General features: G+C 56.9%; 2 protein-coding genes and 1 long non-coding RNA gene across 4 annotated transcripts in view; 2 read left to right on the top strand and 1 right to left on the bottom strand.

Moving 5' to 3' along the window:
• The window catches only part of ANGEL1 (angel homolog 1), a 30041-nt gene extending 23888 nt beyond the window's left edge, over nt 1-6153 (top strand). Inside the window, exon 10 of one of the 2 annotated variants that reach the window (XM_021099540.1) lies at nt 252-6153. In XM_021099540.1, coding sequence (XP_020955199.1) covers nt 252-412 — 161 coding nt within the window. In that variant the 3' untranslated portion in view covers nt 413-6153. The remainder of the gene's footprint in view (nt 1-251) is intronic. The other variant, XM_021099541.1, reaches the window with a different exon arrangement.
• VASH1 (vasohibin 1) lies at nt 1921-24910 on the bottom strand. The gene is made up of 8 exons (XM_003128659.5): nt 24789-24910; nt 22978-23286; nt 18228-18316; nt 16655-16711; nt 14914-14988; nt 11732-12113; nt 10777-10889; nt 1921-9884 (listed from the first exon to the last, which is right to left on the bottom strand). Exons 2-8 carry the CDS (start codon nt 23275-23277, stop codon nt 9812-9814), a joined length of 1089 nt encoding a protein of 362 aa, XP_003128707.2. The 5' UTR covers nt 23278-23286; nt 24789-24910; the 3' UTR covers nt 1921-9811.
• LOC106504512 overlaps nt 23481-25080 on the top strand; it is a 246233-nt gene continuing 244633 nt past the window's right edge. The window contains exon 1 of the long non-coding RNA XR_002346019.1: nt 23481-25080. This is a non-coding gene — a long non-coding RNA (uncharacterized LOC106504512).

The raw sequence follows: 25080 nt of genomic DNA, 5'->3' as shown, positions 1-25080 counted from the left end.
CATGCGGGGCTTGGGCGTGCATTACCTGGTGTGCCCCAGTCCCTCTGAGCCCACCCAGCTTCGTTTATTGATGCATCACAGAGTCCCTGAGGAAATGAGGCCTCAGCCAGAGGCTGCAGGAGGTGAGGGAGGGTGGGGCAGTTGGGGGAGGGGGTGCAGCCTCCACAAGTTGCAGCTCCCACAGGGTCCACCCGCCCCCCGGCAGGGTGGCTGTGGCTGCTGTACCCACTGGCCTCCGCTTTGTGCTCCAGATTGCAGGCTCTATCAGGATGGGACTCTCAAGCTGCTGGGCCGTCTCTCCCTCCTCTCTGAAGAGATTCTCTGGGCTGCCAATGGCTTACCCAACCCCTTCTGCTCTTCAGACCACCTCTGCCTACTGGCCAGCTTCGGGATGGAAGTCACCGCCCCATGATGGGCTCCCAGGGGAAGAGAGCTTCTCTTCCAGAAGAGCTCACTGGATCAGAGACTGTGGAATACCCCATGCTTCTGGAAACGTAGATCCCCTCCCCTCCCCCTCCGTGTTCCCTTTTCCCTGTGGTTAGATTGTCTCCAGGCCTGTGGTCCCTGCCCCACCCCAGCCTCTTCCTAATCCCGTGCCACATACTTGGTGGCCCTGGGAGAGGCGGGGGGGGGGTTCCCCCTTCCTTCCATGTATCCAGCGCTCCCCCTTGATTTTTAATTACCAGGGTTGCGGGAGCTATTGATCTCATTGGTTATTTGTTTTCAGGCCATTTCTTGGTGGTGCCTTCTGACCCAGCCTTCTCCCTGCCTGAGGCCTCTGGCCTGGCCCTCTTGCCAGATGCACACACCTGAGAGGGGTCCTGGGGTGGGACTGCTCTGTGTGGCTGGGCCTGCCTCAGACTAGCCCACTTTCCACCGTGGGGCCATCAGCCTAGGAGTAGGCGGAGGGCATGACTGGGTAGCTGTGTGCTGCCAGGCAGCAGCAGTGGCACGGGCCCTTCTCTCTTTTATCCCCTGTGTTTCATCAGGCATTCATCCTGCCAACCAGGGCATCCTCATCATCTGGGCTCTGGGCACGGGTGGGCCCCACCACCTGGAGCAGCATTCAGGGGTGTGCTCCTGTCCCAGCAGCCTCCGTGCCTCTGGCCCAGGGCTCCCCACAGGCCTGGCCTGCCTCATCTGGGGCTCCTCCCTTTCCCCAGGCTGCCCCATGGAGCAAAGGGTTGAACCCCTGTGTGTGGGGGTCAGTGGGCAGGGATGGTGGTTAGAGCTTCAGAGGTCTTTAAGGATGAGGAGAAAGAATAGCAGGCTCTGCAGGACAGGACGAGGGCGGGAGTCCCAGCATGGACGGGGCAGGTGGGCTCTGTGGCTGCCTCAGCTGGGACTTCAGACCTCAGGGACTTGTTCCTTCCCTCCACACGCCTAAGCTCTAGCTCTCTCTTCCTCCCCGCCTGCTGCTTTGTACTTTTTGCTGCCTCCCCCATTCCCATCCTTTCCCCCTAGAAAAGCCTGGTATTTAGCTCAGGCCAAACCTTCTCAGCAGAAAGGTGGCTGTGGGCAAAACTACCCCAAGAACTGGAGGTGGTGGTGCTTGAGGATGCGCTCCTGCTGGCAAGGCCTCTGCAGCTCATTGCCTCTCCTCTCCCTCTCCTGGCACAGGGGTCCTGGCCCATTCAGGGGGCTCCCTCGCCCACATGCGTCACCTGCATGCCTTAATCTTTCATGGCCGGGTGTGGCCTGGGCTGGTTCTGGGCCAGCTCCTCCTCCCCTTTCCCGTGACTCAGAGGAGCTGCTGGCCAATGCTGCTGGCCCTGCAGATTTGACTCTTTGACTTGCTGTTGGCCCATTCAGCCTCCAGAACTGCCCTGGAGGGAATAGCTGAGAGAGGCTGGAGTTAGGGACAGTTAGCCAGAGGTTAATGTTTTCTTTCCTCTCTCTCTCTCTCTCTCTCTCTCTCTCTTTTTTTTTTTTTTTTTTTTTTTTGGAGAGCCAAAGACCCAGCTTGAATTCTGCTGCTGTGTTCATGGTTATAAGCTTTCTGTGCCTAGGTTCCGGGGAATTCGTCTATTCGTGTATATTTTTAAACATTGTTTCCTGGATACTGGGCATGTCTGTCTGAGCCCTGGGCCTCTCTGTCCACACCTCACCATCCACTCTGTTTGCCTCTCCCTGGGCATCTCCTGAGATGGTCTCGACACAGTGCCCTACTGGTTCTAGGACTAGGGCCCATCACTGTTCTCTTCTGCCAGGAAATGCAGTTTAAAAATGGCTAGAGAGAGCAGGAGCTTGATAGATGATCTTTTCCATGTTTTTTTTTAATTTGTTTCTGTTTTGGAAATTAAAGGGGGGTTTTAAACGGTCATTTGAACTCTCTTTTCCAAATAAAATTTACCTTTCCCCCCTACTGTTGGTCATTTTCTTAGGACCCTAAAGGACATGGAAGGGGGAAGGCCTGGAGAACGAGGTGGGAAGAGAGGAAGAGTCTGATCCTGGGGTGGGGCCTCAAATCCTTGGTCTAGACCAGAGAAAGGGATCCTCACCCCCTCTGGTAACCAGGCAGATGCCCATGCCTCGAGGCCTGGGAGGGACAGGGCCTGAGCGCAGCCTCCTGCCCTGACTCTCACTAGGTGCAGCTCTCTTCTCCGTCCTCACTGAGCTAGAGGAGAAGAGCTTTTCCAGCTACTTTCATTCTTATTCCATCTGCTGCACCTGTACCTCCCCCTAGCAGAGCTGAGCTGCATTTCAGGAGGATCTGTGCTAAAAAAACGGCTGAGAAGTGTTTTTCTGGCCAAAGCCCTGGCAGCGGCATGGGCATGACGCCATGGCAGATGCCCCTGGCTGCGTGTCTATTTCTGGTCATCTCCTTTGTGTTCTGGAGCCAGGGCTGAGTTGTGGGCCATCTGTTGCTGGAAAGGTTTCTCCTCCTTCCCAGGAGTCACTCCACTGGGACTTCTCTCTTCCTCCAGCCTCCTCCTGCAGCAAGTCCAGCAGCCTCTGTGCCCTGTGGGGAAAGGCCCTGAGACCAAATGTGGTTTTCTCTCTCACCTGGACAGAGTCCCAGGCCCTATACCTCGGAATCAGTGCCTGAGAATCTGGGTTATTTAAAGCTACCGGGGTACCAGTTGAACCACCTGGGCTGGGATTCAGTGGAAAGAAATGTAGCCGAGGCTTAGGAATACCACTTGTCATCTTAGCCCGGTCACTTGGTGGCCGTGGGTAAGTGAACCCCTCCCTGTGTTTTTTCATATCTTGGGGAAATGGAAATTAAAGTCATAGTCTTTTCCACTTGTGAGGAATTTTCAGCTCTGAAATCATGCTGTTTGGGCTTTGGCAAGCAAGGGATGCTAAGAATCTGAATATTATTGGCAATTACATAATTGGTAATTACTGGTAACAACTGGAATTGAGGGTGGGTAGTCCTCTCCAGCCAGCCTGGACACTGGGCCCTGGGGGCTTGGAACTCTTTTATAGCTTCCAAGCTTTGAGGTGTGTCCCCAGAGACCCCTTTCCCAGCCTGGAGGGTTTCCCCCGGTGGCCTGAGTCACACAGCCTCCTGCCTGGCACTTGAAGTTTTCAGAGTGCTTCCACATCCACAATCAGCAGATAGTAGCTCTACCAAGTGGTAGCTCTACAAAGTGGCAGCTCAGGTGTGCCTGTCTTACCTTTCCATCTGAGGAAGCAGAGATCCCAAAGAGCTAAACTGAGACTCTCCTTTGCTTTTTTTCTTGTCACCCAAGCTCCTCAGAAACAGCCTTTTCTGGGAGTAGGAGTGACTGGTTGTTCTGTAAGGCAGATACACGGGGCTGGACCTGGGAGAAGGGAACCAACCAACCAGGCTGCTGTGGGCTTATTTTTAAACTGTTTTGACTCTCCAGTTCTTGCCTTGGTGTAGCTGCTAACTAGGGGATTGGTTTTTGATGGCTTCTCTTCTTCCAGGAGCAGGAGGGGCCCCTCTTCTATTCCCCCAGAGAAAGCGCGGCTGCCCTGCCGTCCTAGCTCCCACACTCGTCCTGGCCCATACCTCCCATTGCCTCTCCCCACCAAGTGGGCAAAACAAGACTGTCTCTGGCAAGGGCCAGTCAGAGGAGAGCCTGCTGGCCTGTCCATCTGGCCTGGGTTAGGAGAATGTGACCTTCAGGTACCTGGAAGGAAACTCCGCCTTCTGCCCCATCCCTGGCCCCTGCCTGGGCCCATGGGCCAGAGGCCTCATGCAGCTGCGGAGAGACAGGGGGTCTCCACCCCTAACATTCTTGGAGGCTTTGTCTTTCCCATGTCTGAATCCTTTCTGCCTGGGGGCTGGAGGGGGTGCACACGTCCATGTGGGCGGCCACCCCCACCACCTGCCAGGCCTCAATGGGCCCCTCACCCACCTTGGCAAACACAATAAAGGGTACCGGGCAGCCTGTGTCTGGGCTTGGTCTTTGGTATGACCAGCATTTCCTGTCCCCACTGCCCTCCACAGTCGTGGACAGGATGTCACATTCTGGCAGATGTGGGTGCAGAGTTTCAACCTCTTCATGTCCAAGCCTCTGAGAAGTGCCACCTGCATCCAAAGCTTCAACCCCCATTAGTCACGTGCCTAAATCAGGCACATGCCGTAAGCTTGAAAGAAAAGGAGCAGAAGGAAAGGTGATGATGCCCCCAGTAAGTTGGGTTCTGGTCCTCTTGGGAGTCCACGATGGCACCTACCCCATGTCAATTCTAAGAAAGTGGGCGGCACTGTCCATGGTGAACCTGGTTGACTCATGACAGACTCACCCGAGCACATACTCAGCCCTCGTTTGTTCGAGAGCGGTCCCGGGGCCCAGCCCTGGATGAGCTCATCTCGCTGAAGCTTGGTACTTTAGCTGGACTTGAGTGAGTGAATTTCCTTTGTATAAAGGTGTGTATAAAGGTATCAACTCTGGTCACCTTTATTGAAAGGCTCTTTTTTGGGATTAAGTGGATGTAAATGAAGCTTAAGTAGCTTAACTGCCTCTTTTTAACAGGGTACAGTCCAAAACATTCATGGGCTCCAGTGGACCACCTCTTTTCTTCCCGGTAGCCATGCCTCACCACCACACTGTGGGAAGCTTGCTGTGCTAAACTACACTTCCAGTTGGGATTTTACGGGGACTGGCTGGGGTAAGAAATAAGAAATCATGCTCTTTCCTTTTATATCTAAATTTTACTCTCAAGCTGAATGAAAAGAGGGCAGAGAAGTGGGGAGGAAGGGTTAAAGGTGAAAAAGGCTGTGGGGTCTAGAAGATACTTCTGTGCACGTCGCTCAACTGTTTGGACTTGCCTTAAAGCACAGGAAGAGGTCCAGGGCCAGAGGAAGGAGAGGTCACAAGAGGAGCCAGGGCTGTTGGCCAAAGCTGTGGCTTTAACCACCATAGATTCTGCACTGGTGACTCTGATGAGACGGGGCCTCAGATCCCTGTTGCTGTCGTTTCCTGAAATGGCCTGTCTTCCAGGAGGACAGCCCGCCTCCAGTCTGCTCCTGATGGACTGCTGGGGACAAGGACAGGAAGAGCAGGGCCCCGCACGCAGCCTGGGCCTCTGGGGGCTGAGCTGGCTGGTGAGGGAGAAGGGCTTCATTTGCAGCCACAGGAATTCTCCCCGATGAGGATTAACAGACCCCGGGCTGCTAGACCTCAGTGGCATCAGCAGGCTGAGGGTGATGAGCTGGGACCCCGAAGTTTGATCTTGACTGTAGGGCTCAGGGTATTCTGTTGGCTCGTCTGGAGCTCCCCCACCACCCTGGTCAGCAGGTTCTTCCCGAGCTGCCGAGGCAGACACTGGTGGGTAAGGAGGGAAGGAGACAAGGTTCACAAGCTGTGGTTTCCGCGCAGCCCACACAGCCGAGCTGGGGAGACTTTATTCATTTCAAGGAAAGAGTGAGAGCAGGAATGAGACCACGTGTAAAAGTAAGAGGGAGGGGGCAATACTGATATGACAAGAGGAGGAATCAGGTCCAGGACAACAGGGCAGCTGGACACAGAGCCTAAGGGCAGGGTGTCTACCACCAGGCGCCCAGGCCAAGTGCGCCCAAATTCTTCTCACCAGACTTGAAGAAAAAGGGGAACTTGGGACTCTGGAGTACCCAGATGGGCTGGGGTGGGGGGGTCAATAGTGGCGGACTTGCAGCAAGCACCACAGCGGCCCCGCCTGGCCCCCCACCCCACGCTCCTCCAGAGGACCGCCCTACCCTCCACACTGGTTTCTTGGTTTCTCAGTGAATGGGGGAGTGGGGACTTCAACACAGCCAGCCTCCGGCACAAAGAATGCGCTCAATATCCTGGGTCCAGCTGCCACCCATGCTCTGAGACCAGCCGGTGGGCCTGAGGATGCTGCTGCAGCTGAGCCCAAGACAACCCAGACAGGAGATGCAGGCGCACAGGCCTCTGGACATGCTACTGGCCAGAATTAGACCTCGTCTCAGGGCCCAAAGTCAGGTCCAAGCTGGAAGGGCTGGTGGGAGGGTGGCGTGAGATGACAGAGAAGGCCAGAAACCAGCCATGGCCAACCTCTGGGCTCTTTCTGCTCCTCAGAACCCCAGCCTGAGGCTTCATCGTCACAGCCCAGGGGCTGGGGATGCTGCTCTCCCCGCATGGCCATGTCCAGGAAGGGTGGGGTGGCTGGTGGCATGGGCGAGGGGAATGGGACTGTGCTGAAGCCACATGAGGGAGAGGACCGGCCAGCAGGCAGGCGGGAAGGCTCGAAACGCAGTTTCCCAGTGCTCTGACCTGGCAGTCAGCACAGAGCAAGGCTTTGGGGAGCAGTCACCCCCATGCTGACCCACCTTCATCCAGCAGCTTTGTCCCCTCCCCTTTCCCCCTCCTCAGCCAGCAGCCCCTGCCCCCCCGGGGCAGAGGAGCCCACTCTGCGTGCTGGAAGGCAGTCCTGAGTCAGGAGCAGCCAGGCCCAGTCCCTCACAGGAAGTGAGATGAGGTGATACTGAGGATGGTGACTAAGGCCCCAAAGTCCCTGCCTCTGCCTCCCCGGAATCTGCAGCCAGGCCAGCCCCGGGGAGCAGAGCCTGTGTAAACATGCCCAGAAGGGGAGGAGGGCTTGCTACATATGTGAAAGAGTTAAAAATAAATTAAAAAGCACCGCTGTACCCTGTGGGTGTCCACAGGCCGGAGGTCTCAGCTAGGAAGGAGGAGTTCTAGGGAGTCATCAGCTGGAGGTGGCGGGTCCCCCCCCGGGGGACAGCGGTAGGGGTTGGGGCTCATTCTGCTTCCTTCTCCCCAGACCGCTCAGGAAAGAGCCTGTAGGTCACAGTGTCCTGCTGGGCACTGGTACCAAGAGCAGCTTCCCCACGTCTCCCCGACCCCAGCTCCCTCTCGCATCTCACCCTCAAGTCTTGTGGTCCACAGGGGCATCTGGGGTCTGCTGGTGAGGAGCCTGCACGAGGCACCCACATCCAGACCCACAAAAGGTCTCGTTTTCAGTCTCATGCCTCCCAAAGGGATCCATCTCTGCCTCAGGCGAATGTGGGGACCCACCACCCCTTTCCCTGAAAACTGGGATGGATGGGATGGTGAGTTAAGGGTCATGACGGCCCTCAGAATGGTCTGGCTGGGGTGTAGCCCAGGGGGCAGGTTAGGCATCTCCCTAGGGCCCAGTGACCTATGAGAAACCCAAGGGAATGACTAGCTGGCGTCCCTGCTAGGCCTGGCTCTGGGCCAAGAGCTGCTGGTTTGAAGAGCTGCGAGCCCTGGGGCCTCTTGACAGGGACTCGCATCGGTAAACGCATCCTGTCTCCCTTCCTTTGCTTCGCGGCACCGTGCATCTCCCTGGCCGGCTGAGAACTGCACTCTTTCTCTTCCACTCCACCCCCTCTGGTGACAGAGCAACCTCCGGGAGTGCCTGGCGGGGCTCTGGTCTGCAGGGAGAGAGGGGATGAGCTAGGGGCAGCTGCCCACTCTGGGAGCAGCGTCAGCAGTGAGGCCTCTGCCCTGGCCCAGCCTGCTCCAGGAAGCCTAGAACCTTCCACCTCCACGTGTCTCAGTGGACTTCTCCCGAGCATAAGCGCCCTTGACTTCCAAGATTACACACTGTCAATCTTTCCCATTTTCTGAATGGATTGCCAACATTTAAAGATCAGCACATTTCATGTAAAAATTCAGAGTTCTGACCTTTGAAAAGAAATCAGACAAGCTGGTAATGCAGACCCTGTACTCTGAGAACAGCTGAGCGGCAGCGGCAGTGGGTGTTTTAATGGGGTATGTCTTTAGTTTGCCACTATCCCCACCCAGCCCTGCAGCTCTCCTTTCAATCACCTGCCTGGTCCTGGAGGCATCTGAGTTTATGCCTCTGGTTCTCATCCTCCCTTTTCCAGCCCCCTCAACCCCACCCCCTCTGCATCCCTACGGACAGCTGCCCCGGCTGAATCATAGCCTCTCAGCATGAAGAAACCACAGTGGCCATCTCAAACAGCTATCCTTCCATAACCTGCATCCTCTCTATAGCTTCCTGACAAGTAGCCATCTAGTCTTCGCTTGAATACCTCCAGCAATAGGGAACTCGCCATTCCTCAAGGCAGCCTGATCTTCTAAACTCTCCCCCACATTCTCTCTCACGTACACCTCCCCAGTTCTTACGCTGTGTCTCTCCTTGGTGGCCACACTGCCCTCCTGACCTACGCTGCTTTGTGGCTTGAGCCTCCAGAACCTTCCCCCAACCCCGCCAGCCTCTCTCTACCACCTCTCACTTGCCCGCCAGGTAGGCTGTGCACCTTCGAGCTGTTCAGGTTCCTCCCTGATGAGCCACCACATGTAACAGGCCTGATCACCCGCGGGCCATCCAGCCCTGGGATGCTACACAAGGGGAGGTGGGCCTGGGACACAGGGATCCTGGTCTGGTTGTCGTTTCTCCAGCAAGGGCTAAGGCAGCAGGAAGGGGGAGCAGCAGTGCCCACCCCTGGGGACTACCTACCAGGGGGACAGTCCCACCCCATCCCCAGCCATGGTTCCTGGACCCCCTAGGTCTGTTCAACCCCCACAGTCATGCTGAGCCCAGTGTACCTCTGGGCTCTCAGCAAAGCCCAGCCCCTCTACAAGGAGGCCCTGCTTCAGCAAGAGGCAGAGCTGGGCTGAGTAGGAAGACCAGGTACAGGCCCAGGAACTCTCCCCCCTGCCTCGCCCCGGAGTGGTTGTCTCCAGGGCTGTCATACAGCCCACCCCAGCACGGGCCCTGCCACTAGGCAGTGTCAGCCCACACAGCACTGTCCGTGAGGCTGCAAGGGCAGAAGGGCCCTCCTGGGTCACGCTCTCTGGCTCTTGGGGCAGATGTGGCCTGTGCCACGTGCCTGATATGGGCCACATGGACCTTTCCCGGGATGGTTCCTACCCTGCTTTCCTTTCCCTGGGTCAAGATTCTGCCAGGACAGGCAGGACTGGAGAAACACCTCCATCCTTCCCCCCCTGTCCCGCCACAGGCCTGGCAGGGCTGGGAGGTCTCCCGTAGACAGGATGGACCCAAATCCCAGAGAGACCTCAGGGACAGGGGTACCAGCAGAGCCAGCAACCCCTCCCTACCCAGCCCTGCGGCACTCAGATCTTATAAGCACTGGCCTTCCAGCCCCTGGCAGATCCATTAGTTTTAAGTTTTTTCCAAATACCTTAAATTTCAGCTGTTGAGTTAAAAACTCAAACTTGAACCCTTAACTGCTTCTTGGTCCAAAGTTAGGGGGCTTGGCCCAGCTGCAGGGGCAGCAGCTTGGGTGGCTGAGCTGGGACGAGCTCTTCCTGCTGCCCCTCGTGCCACCCCATAGTCAGCCCCACGTTCCCCAGGGGTGAGGCTGGTTCTGGCAGGTGGATCCTGGCCCCTAGAAGTGGGTGAGGCTGGGGTGCTGCCACCTGCCTCACACCCGGATCTGGTACCCATTGAGGTCTGGCATGGCTTTGGGCTCCGAAGGCTTCTTCTCACCGGAAGGCCTGCAGGGAGGAGAGAACAGGGAGGAAAGGGGTGAGTGTCCCACTATCAGGGAGGTGGCAGCAGAGGGAGCAAGTCGTGGCTGCCCCTCCCCGCCCCCTTCCCATTCTCCAAAGTGTCCTAAATGCAACAGTATGGTCTCTGTGGAAGCGTGTTTCTGCAACCCCCGAACTGCCCTGCTGTCATGAGTGTGGCCCCTGCACTCTTACAGGCTATGGCCCTTCACTCTGCTCAGCAACTCTGGCTGCAGTTAAGTAGTTAATAGCTCATGCGCGCATCTCCGTGTGGGGAATCTGTCCTCGATGAAAGCCTCCTAGGGCAAGGTGGAGGATGCGAGATACTAGAGGTCTGCTTGTGCCCCTATTCCAGAGAGGTGCCTCCAGAACAATGATATTTAAAGCAAGAGCCAGACAGACATGTAGGAGACAAATCCAAAGAGGCAGCCTGGGATACGGATGGGATGTTTCTGCCAACCAGAGAGGCAAAACCCACAAACTCACAGGGAGTAAGTTATGTTCAGAGCCATCCACCAGCTGCCATCTGCTGCTAAACCTTTCCTGATGATATTCCTGGAAAAAACTCACCATCTTCCAGGGCCCCACCCCTCACACCCTCCCTTTGGTAGTGCCCATCCTACCACTGGCTTTCGGTCCCTGTGGGTCTCCTGCTTGGCACCAGGGCCCCGCACAGGGTAACCAGTGGGCCAGTGATGTTTCCTCTGGGGAGATGGAATTGTATTGCTGCCAGGGAAGTGTAAGACACAAGCCCAAGTCCCCTCCCTCCAGGGAAGGCGCACTAGAATGAGAAGAGTGGAGGGTAAAAGCAGAGGGATCCAGAAGATGAGAGGGAAAGAAGAGCTTTTTCTGTCCCCCCCAGGCGAGCCCCATCCCTCACCGCCTTTCGCTGCGGCTGTTCCTGCGGTGGGGGCTGGACTGGCCCCGCTGAGGGGAGGATACATCCTTCTTCCGGTCCTTGGTGGGGGAGGGAGGGCCGGCCCCTTTGCCAATCTTGGTGGGAGGAAGAAACAAGACTTACTCCAGGAAGCCTCAAGCCATGCTCTGCCCTGTCTCTGAGGCTGCCCACCGCTGCCCTCAGGGTCCTGGCGAGCAGATGAGGATGTGAAAACACCGCAGTCCTGGCTGTGGCCCCGGCTGTCCGGAGGGTCAGAGCACAGGGCTGCAGTGGCTGAGCAGTGGGGAGGGGCCCGTGGGTCCCTGGGGACCCAGGGAGAGGCCAAGATCTTGCTCACTGTCAGGCTCTGGGGGCAAATGCCTCAGCAGCCCCACCCCTTCCATGACCCAAATGATAGCAGCTAAGAGTGGGCTCAGTGGGGGTGGGAAAGAGGAAGAAGGACCGTGCCCCCCTTGCCTCCCCACAGTCTGGCCTTCTTCCTTTTTCTGGCTTCCTCCTAGTCCTTTCTGAGGCCTGGGGGTCAAGAGGCAGGATACACAGGGGTGATGGAAGCTGCTTCCCGCCAGGCACTCCCATTCCCTCCACTCAGGCCACGATTTCCCGCCAGTCTTTACTCACAGTCCCCTCCACCTGGACTGTGGCACCCCTGCCCTTCTCCACGTGTCCAAGACCTGCCTTGTGCCCACATCCAGCTCCCCCTTCCAGAGCCCCCTGGCCCGCCCACCCAAAGGGGTGTCTCCACGACGACCTCTGAGCAAAGCCCGGAAACGTCCCACCCTCACCTCCCCTGATCCTTGCACCCCCTCTGCTGGCGGGGAGGGTGGGGGAAGAGGAGGAGGAAGGGGGCTTTCCTGGAAGATTGACTCCCTAGAAAGCCGCAGCCCTTCCATCACTGCCAAGGGCCTGGCCGCTGGCGAGCAGGGCGGCACGCACGGACCTTGAGCCGCATATCGCGGGCGTGCCGCTCCAGCTCCTTGCGGAGGTCCTCGCGGCCCAGCTTCTCCACATCCAGGACCGAGTGCTTCCACTCGATCTGCTCCACGCTGTGCGGGTCGTGGGACACGCACTGGCCCAGCTTCACCTTCTTCAGCACGTGCCAGCAGCGGCTGTAGGCGGCCTCGTAGTCCAGCACGAGCTCGCTGAGCGTGCGGAAGGCCGGCGGCTTGTACATCAGGTCCTCGCGCCGGCTCATGCCCAGCGCCCCGTAGCGGCCCCCGAAGTTCACCCCCAGCACGATGTGGCGGAAGTAGTTCCCTGAGAAGTAGGTCTTGAAGCTGATGGGGAAGCGTTCCAGGGTGGGCATGCTGTTGGTGAGGTAACTGGCCACGGCCCCCAGCTAAGGAAAAGGCCGCGGAGAGGCCCAAGGGCCAGTGCGCAGGGGCGGGAGGAGGCAGCCGCCACCCAGGAGAGGCTGCGGCCGGGGCCCTGGACCCCGCTCCTGAGCGCAGGCAACAGGGCTTGCTCATCTCCACCTCCTGTCCTCTGAGTTGCATGCAGTAGGTGCTCAATAAACTCCATCTCTATGGGTCAGGGCTCTTGGTGACAGACAACTGGCTGCTGCTAGGCTGTCAAGCAGGGCCCACCAAATGATAGCAGCTAAGAGTGGGCTCAACCGGCGCTCCAAACTGCAGGGCCTTGGGCAGTCCTGGGTGGAAGGAGCGACCAGAGGCCCTGCGCCCACCTCCCATCCTCACACACAGCCCCGCTCACCCCACCTTGCCTCTCACACGTCCTCTGACGTTCTTGCCCACATGCACTTGGTCACAGAGGGACAGACAATCCTGTTCTTTCTCTCACCACCCCGCGTGCACAGATATACTGCCCATTGTTCTTCAAATAAAACCAAGCTCGCTCCCACAGCCTAGGAGGCTGACAGCCGGGCCCAGCTGCTCCCTCCAGCTTCTCAACCGGCTCAGCCCACTTGCTCAGCCTCTCGGTTCAGCTGCTTTGCACGGAGAACCTTCTGCACCAGCTCTTCCCTCTGGCTCCCCACACCCCCACCAGCTCCTCCTCAGGCCTCAGACTTAGCCGTCAGGCTGATCTCCGTTTCTAAAGCATGTTCTTTGGCTCCACTAATTTCTCCCATGGCACACTCACCCCAATCTGTAATTATTTCTCCTATTTCTTGGTTTACTTGCTTATTTTTTTGGTCTCCCCAGCAAGAACGGAAACTTCTGAGAACAGGGACCTTGTTGTCATGTTCTTTGCTGTAAGACTGGGGCCCAGCACAGAGGTGGGCACGCAGCAGGTACTCAGAAAACAAACAAACAAAAAAACCCCAAAAACCTCTTCTTGAACAGGTGAGTGGAATGAGATGAATGGGATAAAAGCTTGGCCTGGACACCCTTAGGCACTGCATCTAATCCTACGTGCACCCACTCATTCAGCTGTTCTTAGAAAACTTGTGGGATGGGATTGCCACTGTCCCCTTCTGCAGAGGAGGACTCCGAGGCACAGAGACGGAAGGAACTTTCTTGGAATCACACAGCGAGTACATAGCGGAGCTAGGATTCAGGTCCAGGATGGCCTGACCCTGACGTCTGTGGTCAGACACTGCGATGCTTACTGAGCCCGACTCTTTGCAAGCAAGTGACGGGGGACACAGATGAGCAAGACGCAGGCTTGGAGTGAAGTGAGGATGAGGCCTGGGCACGAATTCAATACAGCGCCTCCACGTGCGCAGTGACTGAGGGAACTGTGGTGGTTCTGCGGGGACAGCAGGGAGGGGACCTGCCCAGATGGGGGCTGTTCCTGTTTTCTTCCTGCCCATGAGCCAGCAGGTAACCCCTGGAAGGGTTCAGGGACCACGGGGTCCTGTTGGGCCAGCTTCTCTGTGTGCTCTGGCAGGGAATTGGGGGTAAGTGTGCAGTCTCCCTCCTACAATGGGGTGGGAACCTCAATCTTGACCTGTGTCCCCCAAAGGAGAAGTGAACATGGGGTGGGGGTGTGCAGAGGCGCTGGCAGTCCTTGGGCTGGCCGCACGCTCATCCCAGCAAAGAACCCTCTGGACAGAGGCGGTGCTTATGGGACTCTTTGTCAGCAAAGGACTGCCACAGTGGGGTTAGCTCTGGGGACCCCTCAGGGAGGGGGGCTGGGGGGGCGCCCCTGTAGTCTCTTTGTATGATTTAAGGCTGGACGTCTGGGGGTAGGGGGAGTGTCCCCCGCAGAACGCAGTCCTCCTCACCTTTTACCATAGTCTTTGCCTCCCGACTGTCCCAGGGAGCAGTGTCCTCCCTGTGCCATTGGGCCCCTGCCACCCTGCCCTGCCCTGCCCTGCACAGAGCCAGGAGCCTGCCCAGGGGTGGGAGGCACAATACTTCAAAGCCTTGGGAGGTACCACTGGAAAGGGGGAACGCAAGGAGTGGGCAGAGATGAATGGAGTCGGCCTTGAATTACTAAAACTGAGTGAGGGTCACGTGGGGTCATTATATTAATCTATGTTGGTACCAGGTTAAAGTTTTCTATGACAAAGCAAAAAAGTATAGGGCTCAGGCAGGGACCCCTCACAAGAGAGAACCAGCCATAACACCAGTCTCCCTACCTTGCTCCGACTGGGGATATTAGGGGGAAATGACCAAAGAGGCTCCAGGCTTGTCTGTCCCACCACAAGCTGCTCCACTGACCCAGCTGTATGTCCCAGTTCTGCCCTTTGAGTGGGAGTGGCTGAGAAACTCTGTTTGCCTTTTGTTGTTGTTTTTTAAAGGCAGAGTCTTGTATCAAAGATCCCATCCATCATCTCCTCAGGTCAACATGTCCTGGAAATGCCAGCATCTGGACATCCAATCTGCTTCCTAGACTCTCTGGTTCTTGGAAATAGCACAACGGTCAGAGACACTGTGCCCTGACCTGGGGTTCAGAGAACGGGGTCACTGCATCCACATGACTCAAAAAAGCTGCCCAGTAAGCCTTGGAGGTTAACAACGGAGGTGTGGGACAAACCAACCCCCCACCCCCACCCCCCAATGCTCTTCCACTTTGGGGCCAAGTTCCAGACTGCTGGGAGAGAGAGCTGGGAGGGCCCTGGAGCACATGCAGCCCACCCCTTCCAGGGGAGGAAGTGAGCCCAGAGGGGCTGAGCACGTGGTCTGCCCTCTCCCAGGCCTCTTAGAGTAAGGATACATTCCCAGGATCACAGCTTCCAGGCATTTGATTGGCAGAGCCTCTTTGGTCATTTCCTTGGCCAGGTCCATCAGCCTGGGGGAAGGAGGGCAGAGTCATCAGTCCGGCGGAGGAGTTATCAGGAGGCAACTAGAAATGCTAGATGGACAGACTCCCCTCCCTTCAGCTCAGGCCTAGCACCCCCCCACCCTCCCCTCCACATCCTTTCTGAGCCTAAGGGGGTGGGAGGGGAGACCGCTGGAGAAGGAAAGAGGCCCCGCCCCCCTTCTCTCAGGCTCCTGCTCCAAAGACCTCTGGAGAATGAATGGGGGGCATGCAGTGGTAGCAGACTTTTGACAGCCCCTGGGCTGGGGGCCTTCTGTGAAGATAACCGGGAAAGCACGCCAAGGATGCTGGGGCCTTGGCATTGATCCTGTCCCTTATGGAGTACAGTGGACACCCCTGACCCAACTATGACTTCTGCAAAGAGCTTGTAATTGATTGTAATGCTCCCCCGCAGATGGCCAGCTGCCTGGGGCCTGGACATTGGTTCGCAGGCAGTTAGCTGCCCAGTGACTCCTCTGGCCTGCTCTTGAACTTGGAATTCAGGCCATTTTAAGAGCGCCTACTCCTGAAGCCTGATTCCTCCCTCCTTACCAAATGCCTGTACCCTGGGCCTGGGAATGCAGCCATGTCTCAGGCTTTCGCAGGAGGTGCCAGACTCCTCCACCCCATGAAGCTGGAGCTGCCCTCCAACTTCTTCCCCCCCACCCAACCTGCGCACACACACACAGCAGCCACAGGACAAGGGCAGAGCTTTGGGGTTAGGGAGGCTGCATTCCACCTGGGAGATGGGCCATTAGCTAATTTAGCTAATAAACCATTGAAAGCGCTTTTCCCAAGAAAATGAACATGGACGGGTTATAGGTGGAGCAGGATGTAGAATTCACGTTAATTTAAAAAGTACAAGGTTTTAAGCCTCTAGATGGCTTTGAGCTGAGCCCCCAGACCCCGCTGTGGCATTCACTCCCCACTCGGCTCTGCCCTCAGGGCGAATCCAGCCAGGGGTCTACACTGGGGGGTAGAATGGGAAGTGAGAGATGCACTGTTCTCCCCGGTGGGGGTCCCTGTTGCTCAGACACTGGGCCTTGTATTAAATGACCACAAGAGAGTCCAGTAAAGCAACTAGGGGGACGCACAAGTCCCTGATGTGGGGAGGGGCTCAGGTGGCTCCAGGGAAAGGAGAGAAGGAGGAGGGCTCACTCCTGCTAGTTGCTCCTCTTTTAAACAGGAAAAGATGAGGCTCACACACAGACATCTACCTGGATTTGCCCTCTGTCATCACCAAGGCAAGCTGGGGGCTGTCATCACCTTCCCGGCTCAGCCTGGATGTTGGGTTTCCTCTTCCTCAATGGAGCCCCGACTGCCCATCTTGGCCAGAGTTCCCTTATCTTTTTTTTTTTTTTTTTTGGTTTGCAGTGGCAATGAGGGATCTCAGTTCCCAAACCAGAGACAGAACCAGGGCCACAGTGGTGCAAGCACTGAATCCTAACCACTAGACTGCCAGGGAACTCCTGGTCAGAGTTCCCTCTTTATGACACCCTAAAGAGGGTCCCACAGTGGTACCTGCCCTGCTGGCAGCCTCCCCTGGGAAGAGCCCCTGCCTGCCTCAGAGGCTTCCACCCACAGGCTCCCAAGGGGCTCCAACCTGGCTGGACACTGTCACCTTGGTGCAGAGGGACCGAGTGCTTCGGACACTTACCCTGTCAGAGGTCTGCTCTTCTTAATTTCAAAGAACTGTGTCCCCGTGTGATTGTACCTGTGGGTCTGGTTAAGGGCTTCCTGGCTAGATCTGGAAGATGTGTGTCCCCCTGCCCCATCTGGACCCTTGGGGTCCAGCACTCCTGGGGGAGCAGGCTGGGCAAGGACTCCCAAAGAACGCTTCCACGAGGCACTACCTGGGAGGAAGTTCAAGACCCGATGGACAGAGGGGAGAGGAGGGGGCACTTCTCCATCCCCCCCAGGACAAAGGAGGACGCTGCTTCTCCATCCCCCTCAGGGCCCCCCTCCATCCTTCTCTCTCTGCTCCAGCCCTTGGTCTCCTAGGAAGGGAGCCGTGGGGCAGGCAGCCAGGCCAACCAGGGCTGGAAAGAGGCTGAGCCGTGGACAGCTCTCTGCAACACGTTGTGTTCCAACCAGTGAGAAGCAGCGCAAACCAAAAGAAGGCTGGGCTGGGATTCCAGGGTGGTGGCATTGCTGGGTGCTGCTCCCAAGCCAACTGTCCTCCTCTCTGCACCACGACTCCCCTGCCCCCTCGCAACGGAAGGGCTAGATCTGATTTTTGGTTACTAGCCTGGCTTTTCTCCTGCTCAGGACCCATGCCTGGTCCTGCCACCTCCGACTGCAGCTCCAGCACAGAGGGTCAGGGAGAGCCCAGGTCACAGAGTACCAGGCAGGGCGCAGGGGGCGGAGGGGCCCAGCACAGGGACAGGGCAGGGGGTGGGGGGAGCATCCCAGGCTCAGGGGAGTCCCTGAGGCTCTTTCCATTTTGGGTGACTGGCCTCCTGCCAGGGAAGAGAAAGGTGAAGAACTGGGAAGACTTTCCAGGATGTAGAAGTTGTACCTCCTGGAGCATAAAATCTCTTTTTATTTCTATGTACCTGCCCCCCCCCAACACTCACCCCCTTAAACCAGTATTTTTTTTTTTGTCTTTCGGGCCGAACCTGAGGCCTGTGGAGGTTCCCAGCCTAGGGGTTGAATTGGAGCTGCAGCTGCTGGCCTATGCCACAGCCACAGAAATACTGGATCTGAGTTGCAACTGCGACCTACACCACAGCTCGCGGCAATGCCAGATCCTTAACCCACTGAGCAAGGCCAGGGATCCTGACTAGATCATGGATGCCAGTCAGATTCATTTCCGTTGAGACACAATGGAACCAATTTTTTGTTTTGTGTAAAAACAGCCCCAAGGGAGCTTCTTCTCTCTCCCTCTGCTGAGGCTGCACAGCCAGCAGAGATCTGGGCTGGTGGACCTAGAGTAGGCTTCCACCCGCAGGTGGCTCAGGAGGTGTTTACCCCATCAGAAGGAGGAAATGGGTGGCAGAGAGGCCACAGTGGATTTGGCAGCCATCAGACAAAATCCCTCTGATGCCCCGGGTGGACACGGGCTGTGCTTATCCAATCCCGGGGCGCAGAGATGCCAGGTGAATGGTGCCCCTGGGGCTGTGGAGTGAGGCTGCTCTGCGGAGCCCTCTCCAGCCCTGCCTGAAAACAAGCCCCACTTTAGACCAGACTGCCAGCCAGATGGTGGCCATGACCCCGTCCAGGAAGGATACTGCAGCTCCCTGATGTAGCGCTGCACGGCTTCCAGACGCTCGGGGACAGGCGTAGAGGGCTGGAACGTAGGCACACTCGGTATGGGAATCTGGGGAAGGAGAAGAGCTCTGGTCACAAGAGGGAGGCTCACCCTGGAGCTTCCAGCCCATCCACACCCAGACCAGCCCCCAGAGAAGCCATATCCTGTGGCGGGCCCCCCTTCCCTTCTATGCTGAGCCCCTCTCCTCGGCAACCCCTTCCAGAGGCTCTTGTCAGGCTCCCACCGCGGCTACTCCTCTCCCTCCTGGCACTTGACAGCATTGCCAATTTGGAGCTTATGTTGATGCTCCAATTTTATACTTATTTAATAATTTTAGGAAAACATGGGTTGACTCACCGACCGTTTTGAATTTTAAAGTCCATCAATGTCAAGGCTTAACAAGTTGAGTTCATTTGGGTTTGGGATTCACTTGAACTCTGGTTCAAGTGCTGGATCAAAATGGGTTTATCAGGTGGCCCTGCCCGGGGCTGGGGGAGCCGGTGTGTGGGGTGAACACACCCTGGGCAGGTGGCGTCACCCCACTCCACCCCACATCACAGCACATTGACCAGGCCTTCCAGCTTCAATCTCAACCATCCAGGAGTAAGTGTCGGGGGACATGGTTTGGGACAGGTCTTGCTGTGGGTGTACTTGCCATGGACTAGCCACTTTGGAGGGGTTTCACGGAGGCAAAGGAGCCCTGGTTCCCCTTCAACACCTCCCTGTCCTGCCAGCGCCACACCTATAACAGGTAACGAGGGAGCTGGACAGCTCTCCTCAACAGAAGAGACTTTGCAGAGCCCGGCCCAGGAAGGGGAAGTGGGGTGATGGGCAGGTGCTTCCCGAGGGCTGGGAACCGCCAGGCCTGGGCTTCCTGGATGCTGGGAGTCTGGTTAGGAGCCTTGGACCCCCAGAGCTGTCCCTCGCAACCAAGCAGTTGCCAGGAAAGAGGCCACTGCTAGATGTGTGCCCTCAGGCCACCTCTCTGGCCACGGGGAGCCCAAAGGCTGGCAGTTTGGCTATACATCACTGAAGCCTCGGAAGCCACGGGAAGCATCAGCTGGGTGCTCTCAGGATACAGAGCAGACTCCACTGGGTAGAAGAGCCAGATTTCCAGGGCCAAGGCCCATCCCTCTGGGGTTCCCCCTTGGCTCCCAGCACTGCCAGCTATGAGGTGGCCTCAGGCTTGTCACATGGGGTTGGTCCCACCCGGAGCGGGGGTGACCTGGAGGGGGGGGGTCCCACCCAGGGGAATCCCACCCTCTTCACCCCAGGCCTCTGCCCAGCCCTCCTTCTCAACTGCTGAGTGTCTCCATCTGCACAGCTAAGGAAGGGCAGGGCACGAACTTCCTCTCCCTCCATGCTGGTCCCCTCCTTCCTGGCCGGGCAGTCCCAAGCATCTCTCTCTGGAGGAAGCCACTTCCCCTTTCACCCCACCCCCCCGCTGCCCAGACTGGGGCCACCACTTACAATCAGCTGGGGGGTAAAAGCCCCGGATTAGGGGCTCTCCTTTTTCCTGTCTGACCACCCTGCCAGTCAGGCTCTAGAACTCTCTGAGGGCCAGCCACCCCATGTCAAGGCTATGGGGTAGGAGAGGAATTACTGCTCAAGGTACTACAAACAGCACAGCAGCTGACTTTTTCAGGTGGAGGGTCCCAGACAGGTCATCTAGTGACTGTGAGGGCATCTAGTGACTTCCAGAAGCTTGGGTAGAGCCTCTAAGTACGCTCTCTCTGAGACACTCCAAACAAGGAGGGGGCTACTGTCCAAGAGTCCTTCGCCCAAGCTGGCAGGAGCCAGCCCCAGCCCAGGGTCGGGGTGGTACCTGTGGGGTCATTACCCGCCATCCAGACAAGGGCCCAGGAACTGGCAGCTCTGTGAGAACTAAATGGCTCCGAAAGAGTTAAAAAAGACCTGGGATTCACACACAGGGCCTTGAAGGCCACGGCCACTGAGGCTGAGCCAGAGGGAGCTGTCCAGCCGACTCAGAGCCTCCTGTTAACCCAGGTTAACTAACCACTGCAGGCAACGCCGACACTTTGCAATGTTCACACAAGCACATGCTCCTTCACTCCACACTAACAAGCAGGATTCTGTACATCCCAGGCCCACTGGAGGACCTCGGCCTGGATTTGCCCCCACCCCCACCCCAAACCAGGAGCCAAGAAATGCTCCATCACTGCTGGGGAGGTGAGGTCAAGTGGAGTACAGGGGCCTGAGTGATATGGCCCAGATCAAGTCAGGGATAATCCCTCCTCTGCTACCAAGGCCAAGGGTTACCCTTGCTCCAGGAATCCCCTAGAGTCTTGAGTTCTAGCAAGACATTCCGCTTGGTAGACTTCATCTCAGTCTAGAACAAAAAGGAGGCTTGGGGGAGGTGGTCCAGGGGCCCCAGGCTGGGCCACGTGCAGGGGCCACACAGCTAACATAAACAGGGAAGGCAGGCTGCGAGTGAGTGGTAGGGACCTGGGGAAGGAACCCACCCCTCTGCTCCAGCTGCCATGCAGGATCAGAGACTCTCTGTTCCCATATCCTCTCAATTTCTGAAAAGATGTAAAAATCTGGATCTTGATGTGAAATCTCCCAATTTTAAATTTTGGCTCAGGTGGTCTTTGAAAACATCATGCCATCCCCAAAGTCTCGGTCCCACCACAGTGTGACCCCTGTGCCAGCTCCAAGGGCGTGGCCACTCAGGGAGGGGCCGGCCCAGCGTTGGGTCTACACTGCTGGCACTCTGGGATCCACTGATGCCTCCCGGAGTCCCTGACTCCGCCCAGATGCTGTGGCTCCTTCCTACTCTGGACCGAGGCAGAGGAGGAAGCCCACACAGACCTGTGCAGGTTCTCTCTCTGGCACGCTTTTTCTGTGGTTTGACGAGGGGAAGTTTCAACTTTCCCAACCCTCTCACAAAATTCCTTGGGGACTACCACACTCCTGCCAGTCACAACACCCCGAGACAATAGCTTCATTCTTTCAGTGGTGACTTTCCTACACAAGAAGGCTGAAGACGACAAGATGACATTACAAGACCAGTTGCTAATGACCTTATGGATTTCTTTTTTTTTTTTTTTTAGTTCCCCAAAGTAGTGATAGTTTTGCAGGGAACCATTCACACTCTCCCATAGCCCGATGTAGACACCAGCAGGATGGTCGGAGAGCCATCTGCCAATTACCGACGTGCTCACGTGGCAGAAGCATGTGGTTCTGGCTTCGCTGAAACATACATTGAGTGAGATTCAGCCTCCGCTTCAGATGGAGGAACTGAACAGAGGTGGTGAACATACAGTGACCAGAACCGGTTTGAGGCTTTAGTATATATTCTCTACTTTAATCTTCACTACAATCAACCCCACCTTACAAATGAGAAAACTGTGATTCTAACAGAGGGAAGGGGCCTGCTTGAGGTCATGTAACTAAGCGGGCAATCTGAACCAATGTTCGTATCTTTTGATGTCCTATTTCCTTTTCCAGGAAATTATCCCAAGGAAATAATCAGAGATAGACCTCAAATGTATGTTTTGGAATGTGCACCACAGTGTTCATTTTAAGAATATATTATTGAAAATAAAGTCCAACCACAGGGAATTAGCTCAATTCTAAATGAGTCTGGAAGGCGATTATGTAGCCATTCAAAGTCAAACCACATCTGATTTCCCCTAGAAAAATTAGGCAGTTGCTCAACTTTCAACTTCTGAATTCAGCTTGTCCCAGAAGACAGAATCTGGTGATTCTACCAATAACTTGGTTAAAAACAAAACAGGCTACTGTTAACCACCACTCTCCCTGGGCCCCTCCTTCTCACCTGAGCAGACAGGACTAAGCATGAGGCTCTGACCTCTGTCTGATTGGCTTTTCTTTGGGGGGATCAAGACTTTACATTTGAGAGAGTGCTTCCTTAATCTTATGCTTCAGCCATAATGTTGAAGAAAAAAGAAAAAAAAAAAAAGGCATGTTTTTCCACATAGCACCATAGTGCACAGAAAGACTCAAGTACTCTTTCATTCAGCAAACACTTACAGGGGCCTGTTCTGTGCCAGGCACACAGGAGGCCTTGGAAAGACAAAGATGAACGAGACAGCTTCAGCCTTCCCGGAGACACAAATGAGGACAGCCGTCATGGAGGAGTTCCAATCATGCACAGAAAACCTGAACTCTGCTCCTCTCCAAAGGCTCTCTTGTAATTGCCCTGAACCCAGTGTACTGCCGAGCAGAGGCCCCGGAACCCGAAGACCTGGGGGTGAGACCCAGCTCTGCCGATCACCAGTTGTGGGACCCTGAGTTCCTACTTGAGTTTTCAACTTCCTTGTCTGTAAATTGGGGCCCCAGACTGCACTTAATTCACAAGGCTGCTGGAGAATTGAGTGGCAAAACACATGAAATTATTTTCTCAACATCCGAAGCCCTGGACTCTCCTTACTCATTCATTTGCTCCCTGCCCACAGTTCTCTGGCTTAGCAAATAAGATGCCAAGCCATGTCAGCATACTTGGTAGTTAATCTGCTGCTCTGCCCACAAAACATGGGCATTTTAAGAGATGGAGGAGGGCTGCCTGGAAACAAGAACAACCTCAATGGCAACTGAGAGAAAGTTCTTGGACAGGCTCCACCTGTCTGAATTTTTAACATCTTACCACACCCTCCTAGGGAAGTGTGACTTTGTTATTGAAGCCTCAATGTTATTAAAATCTTAGATAACCCCCCAACACACACACACACACACACACACCTCACCTTGGGCAGGTCCGTGGCCCCACGGATCCGCTGAGCCACCTTCTCCCCATCAGGGTGGATCTTGGCCACATGCTTCCACATCCTTTCCCAAGTGGCCTCGTCCACAGGGAGTCCACCCCGATTGACAAAGAAGGGGATGCCTCCATCTCGCAGGTCCTCTTCCCCTTCTTCCTCTGGCTCATCATCTCTCTGGGCTGAGGCCCCTTCGCTGGTCTCCAAACGCCTGACCCCAGAGGGGGCAGCAGTGGCAGTGGGGACAGCACCACTGCTGCCCCCGATCACCTTCTTCCCTCCTGGCATTCCCAAATCCTTAACGGCGTGGGAGTGTGTATCAGGAGGCAGAAAAAAAAAAAAAAAAAAAAAAAAAAGTGGCTCACAGGAGGCCTCCCACACACCAGCTGCAGAGATAACACATGGCCAAACAGAGCGCAAGGCGCCTTTAAGAAACCAGGGCGTGGCTCCTGTACAATAAAATACTATTTGATGGGGGGATAAAAAAAATCAGTGAAGTGCGGGGCAGAAGGGGTTGGTAGTCCCGGGTCAGACTTACAGGCCTTATTCTTTTTGAAAAACGGGATATAAAGAATACACCCCAACTTGGCAGCTTTCACCACGCTCTCCCATTTGACAGCGAGAACAATAACGGACAGCAGTCTCGGCTGGCAGAGGAGAAAAGTCGGAGGGAAACTGAGGCCAGGCGGCTCAGACCAGCGGCCAAGAAAGGGTCAAGGCACGAATGCCCACGCCGACTGGGCGTCCCAGCTCCCAGTTTTGGACAGAAACAAATTCCTCTACAAAATATCGTACGCTCACACCTGTGCGCTCCAGGGTCGGGGACCGAGGCGACTCCAGGCCGCGTCAGCTCGGAGCCCGGACCCCCGGGCCGAAGGGCGGCGAGGGAGCGCGATTTCTCCAAAGGGATGAGTCGGGGAGCGTAGACTCGCAGCTGGCGGGGCGCGCGCCGACGCGCACATTCCACGCCCGCAGCCAACTCCCCGCACAAAGTGGGCTTTGTCTCAGCCCCCTGTCCCCTCGGCCCCGGGAAACAGGAGAGGAGCCCCCAGAATGGGGAAGGGCGCGGCGGGGAGGCGAAGCTGGGAGGGCTAAGGCCCCGCCGGTCCCCAACCCAGCGCGTCTCAGCGGGCGGATGGCGGGCATCCGGCGCCGCGCTGCGCCAGCCGAGCCATCGCGGGGCGCAGGTCCCGCTCTGGGGCCCGAGGCTCAGCGGGGGAGGCTCGGGCGGCGCGTAGGGGCCAGGCTGAGGTCACCGAATGGCGGGCTGCGGCCACAGGGTCGCCGCCCCGGACTGGCTGCAGCATGGGCGGTGGCGCAGCGGAGGCAGGCAAAGGATGCTCGCGCAGCTGTTCGCTCGGGCTCTCGCTTACCGCCACCCCCCACCCCGCCCCCGGCCAAGGGCTGGAAACAGGACCTCGGGGCCGGGAGAGCAAGCCCAGAGGCTCGCGCACGCACGGCTGCAGCTGGAGGCAAGGGACAAAGCCTCAGCAAGGGCAGGGTGCGCTAGTCCCCGGAAAGCAGCCCATAAAAAACTGAATCCACGCGTAGATCGCGGCTCAGCGGCTCGGTGAAGCTCCGGCCACCGCTGCCCCTGCCGCCTGGGGGCCCAGCAGCCGCCGGCTGGGTCCCCTGCCCGCCCGCCGCCCACCCGGCGCGACTCCAGCCCGCGCCGCGCATGCGCTCCGTCCCCCCCTTAAAGGGCCAGTGCGTTCCCGCCCAGCTCTTCGCCTCCCGCAGCCATTCCTCTGCCTCAAGTCGTCTCTAGGACGCGGGTGGGCTTGTGCTCCCCCTCTCACCTCTCGCAAAAGGCCTTGCGACGCCGGTGCAGAGCTGCCGGGGAAGTTTACAAAGTGCCCAACCGAGCGCAAAGTCCACGGAGATTCCGGCCGGGCTCAGAAGGCCGGCGGTCGGGACTTTCCTACGGGAACTGCCTGCCTCGCTGGACTTCTCGGGGTGTAGAAACCAGAGGATGGTTTGGAAACCCAGGGTTCCAGACCGGATTCAGCGTTTGTTTTTCTGTGGGATAACGAATAGATCGCTCCCCTCTGTGGGCCTCGGTTTCCCCCTCAGCCGAGGCCTTCACCCTGG

Source organism: Sus scrofa, chromosome 7 (genome assembly GCF_000003025.6).
Source record: "Sus scrofa isolate TJ Tabasco breed Duroc chromosome 7, Sscrofa11.1, whole genome shotgun sequence".
Classification (NCBI taxonomy): Eukaryota; Metazoa; Chordata; class Mammalia; order Artiodactyla; family Suidae; genus Sus; species Sus scrofa.
The sequence above is the reverse complement of the archived record's forward strand: the minus strand, read 5'-3'. Positions and strand labels throughout refer to the sequence as shown.

Excerpts from the sequence above, each read along its gene's own strand:
- VASH1 (XM_003128659.5), bottom strand. The coding sequence starts at position 23,277 with ATGCCAGGAGGGAAGAAGGTGATCGGGGGCAGCAGTGGTGCTGTCCCC. Across the intron at positions 18,317-22,977 it reads GGGCCACGGACCTGCCCAAG|ATTCCCATACCGAGTGTGCC; the intron begins GTGAGGTGTGTG and ends CTCCTTCCCCAG. Across the intron at positions 14,989-16,654 it reads AAGAGCAGACCTCTGACAGG|GCTGATGGACCTGGCCAAGG; the intron begins GTAAGTGTCCGA and ends TCCTTCCCCCAG.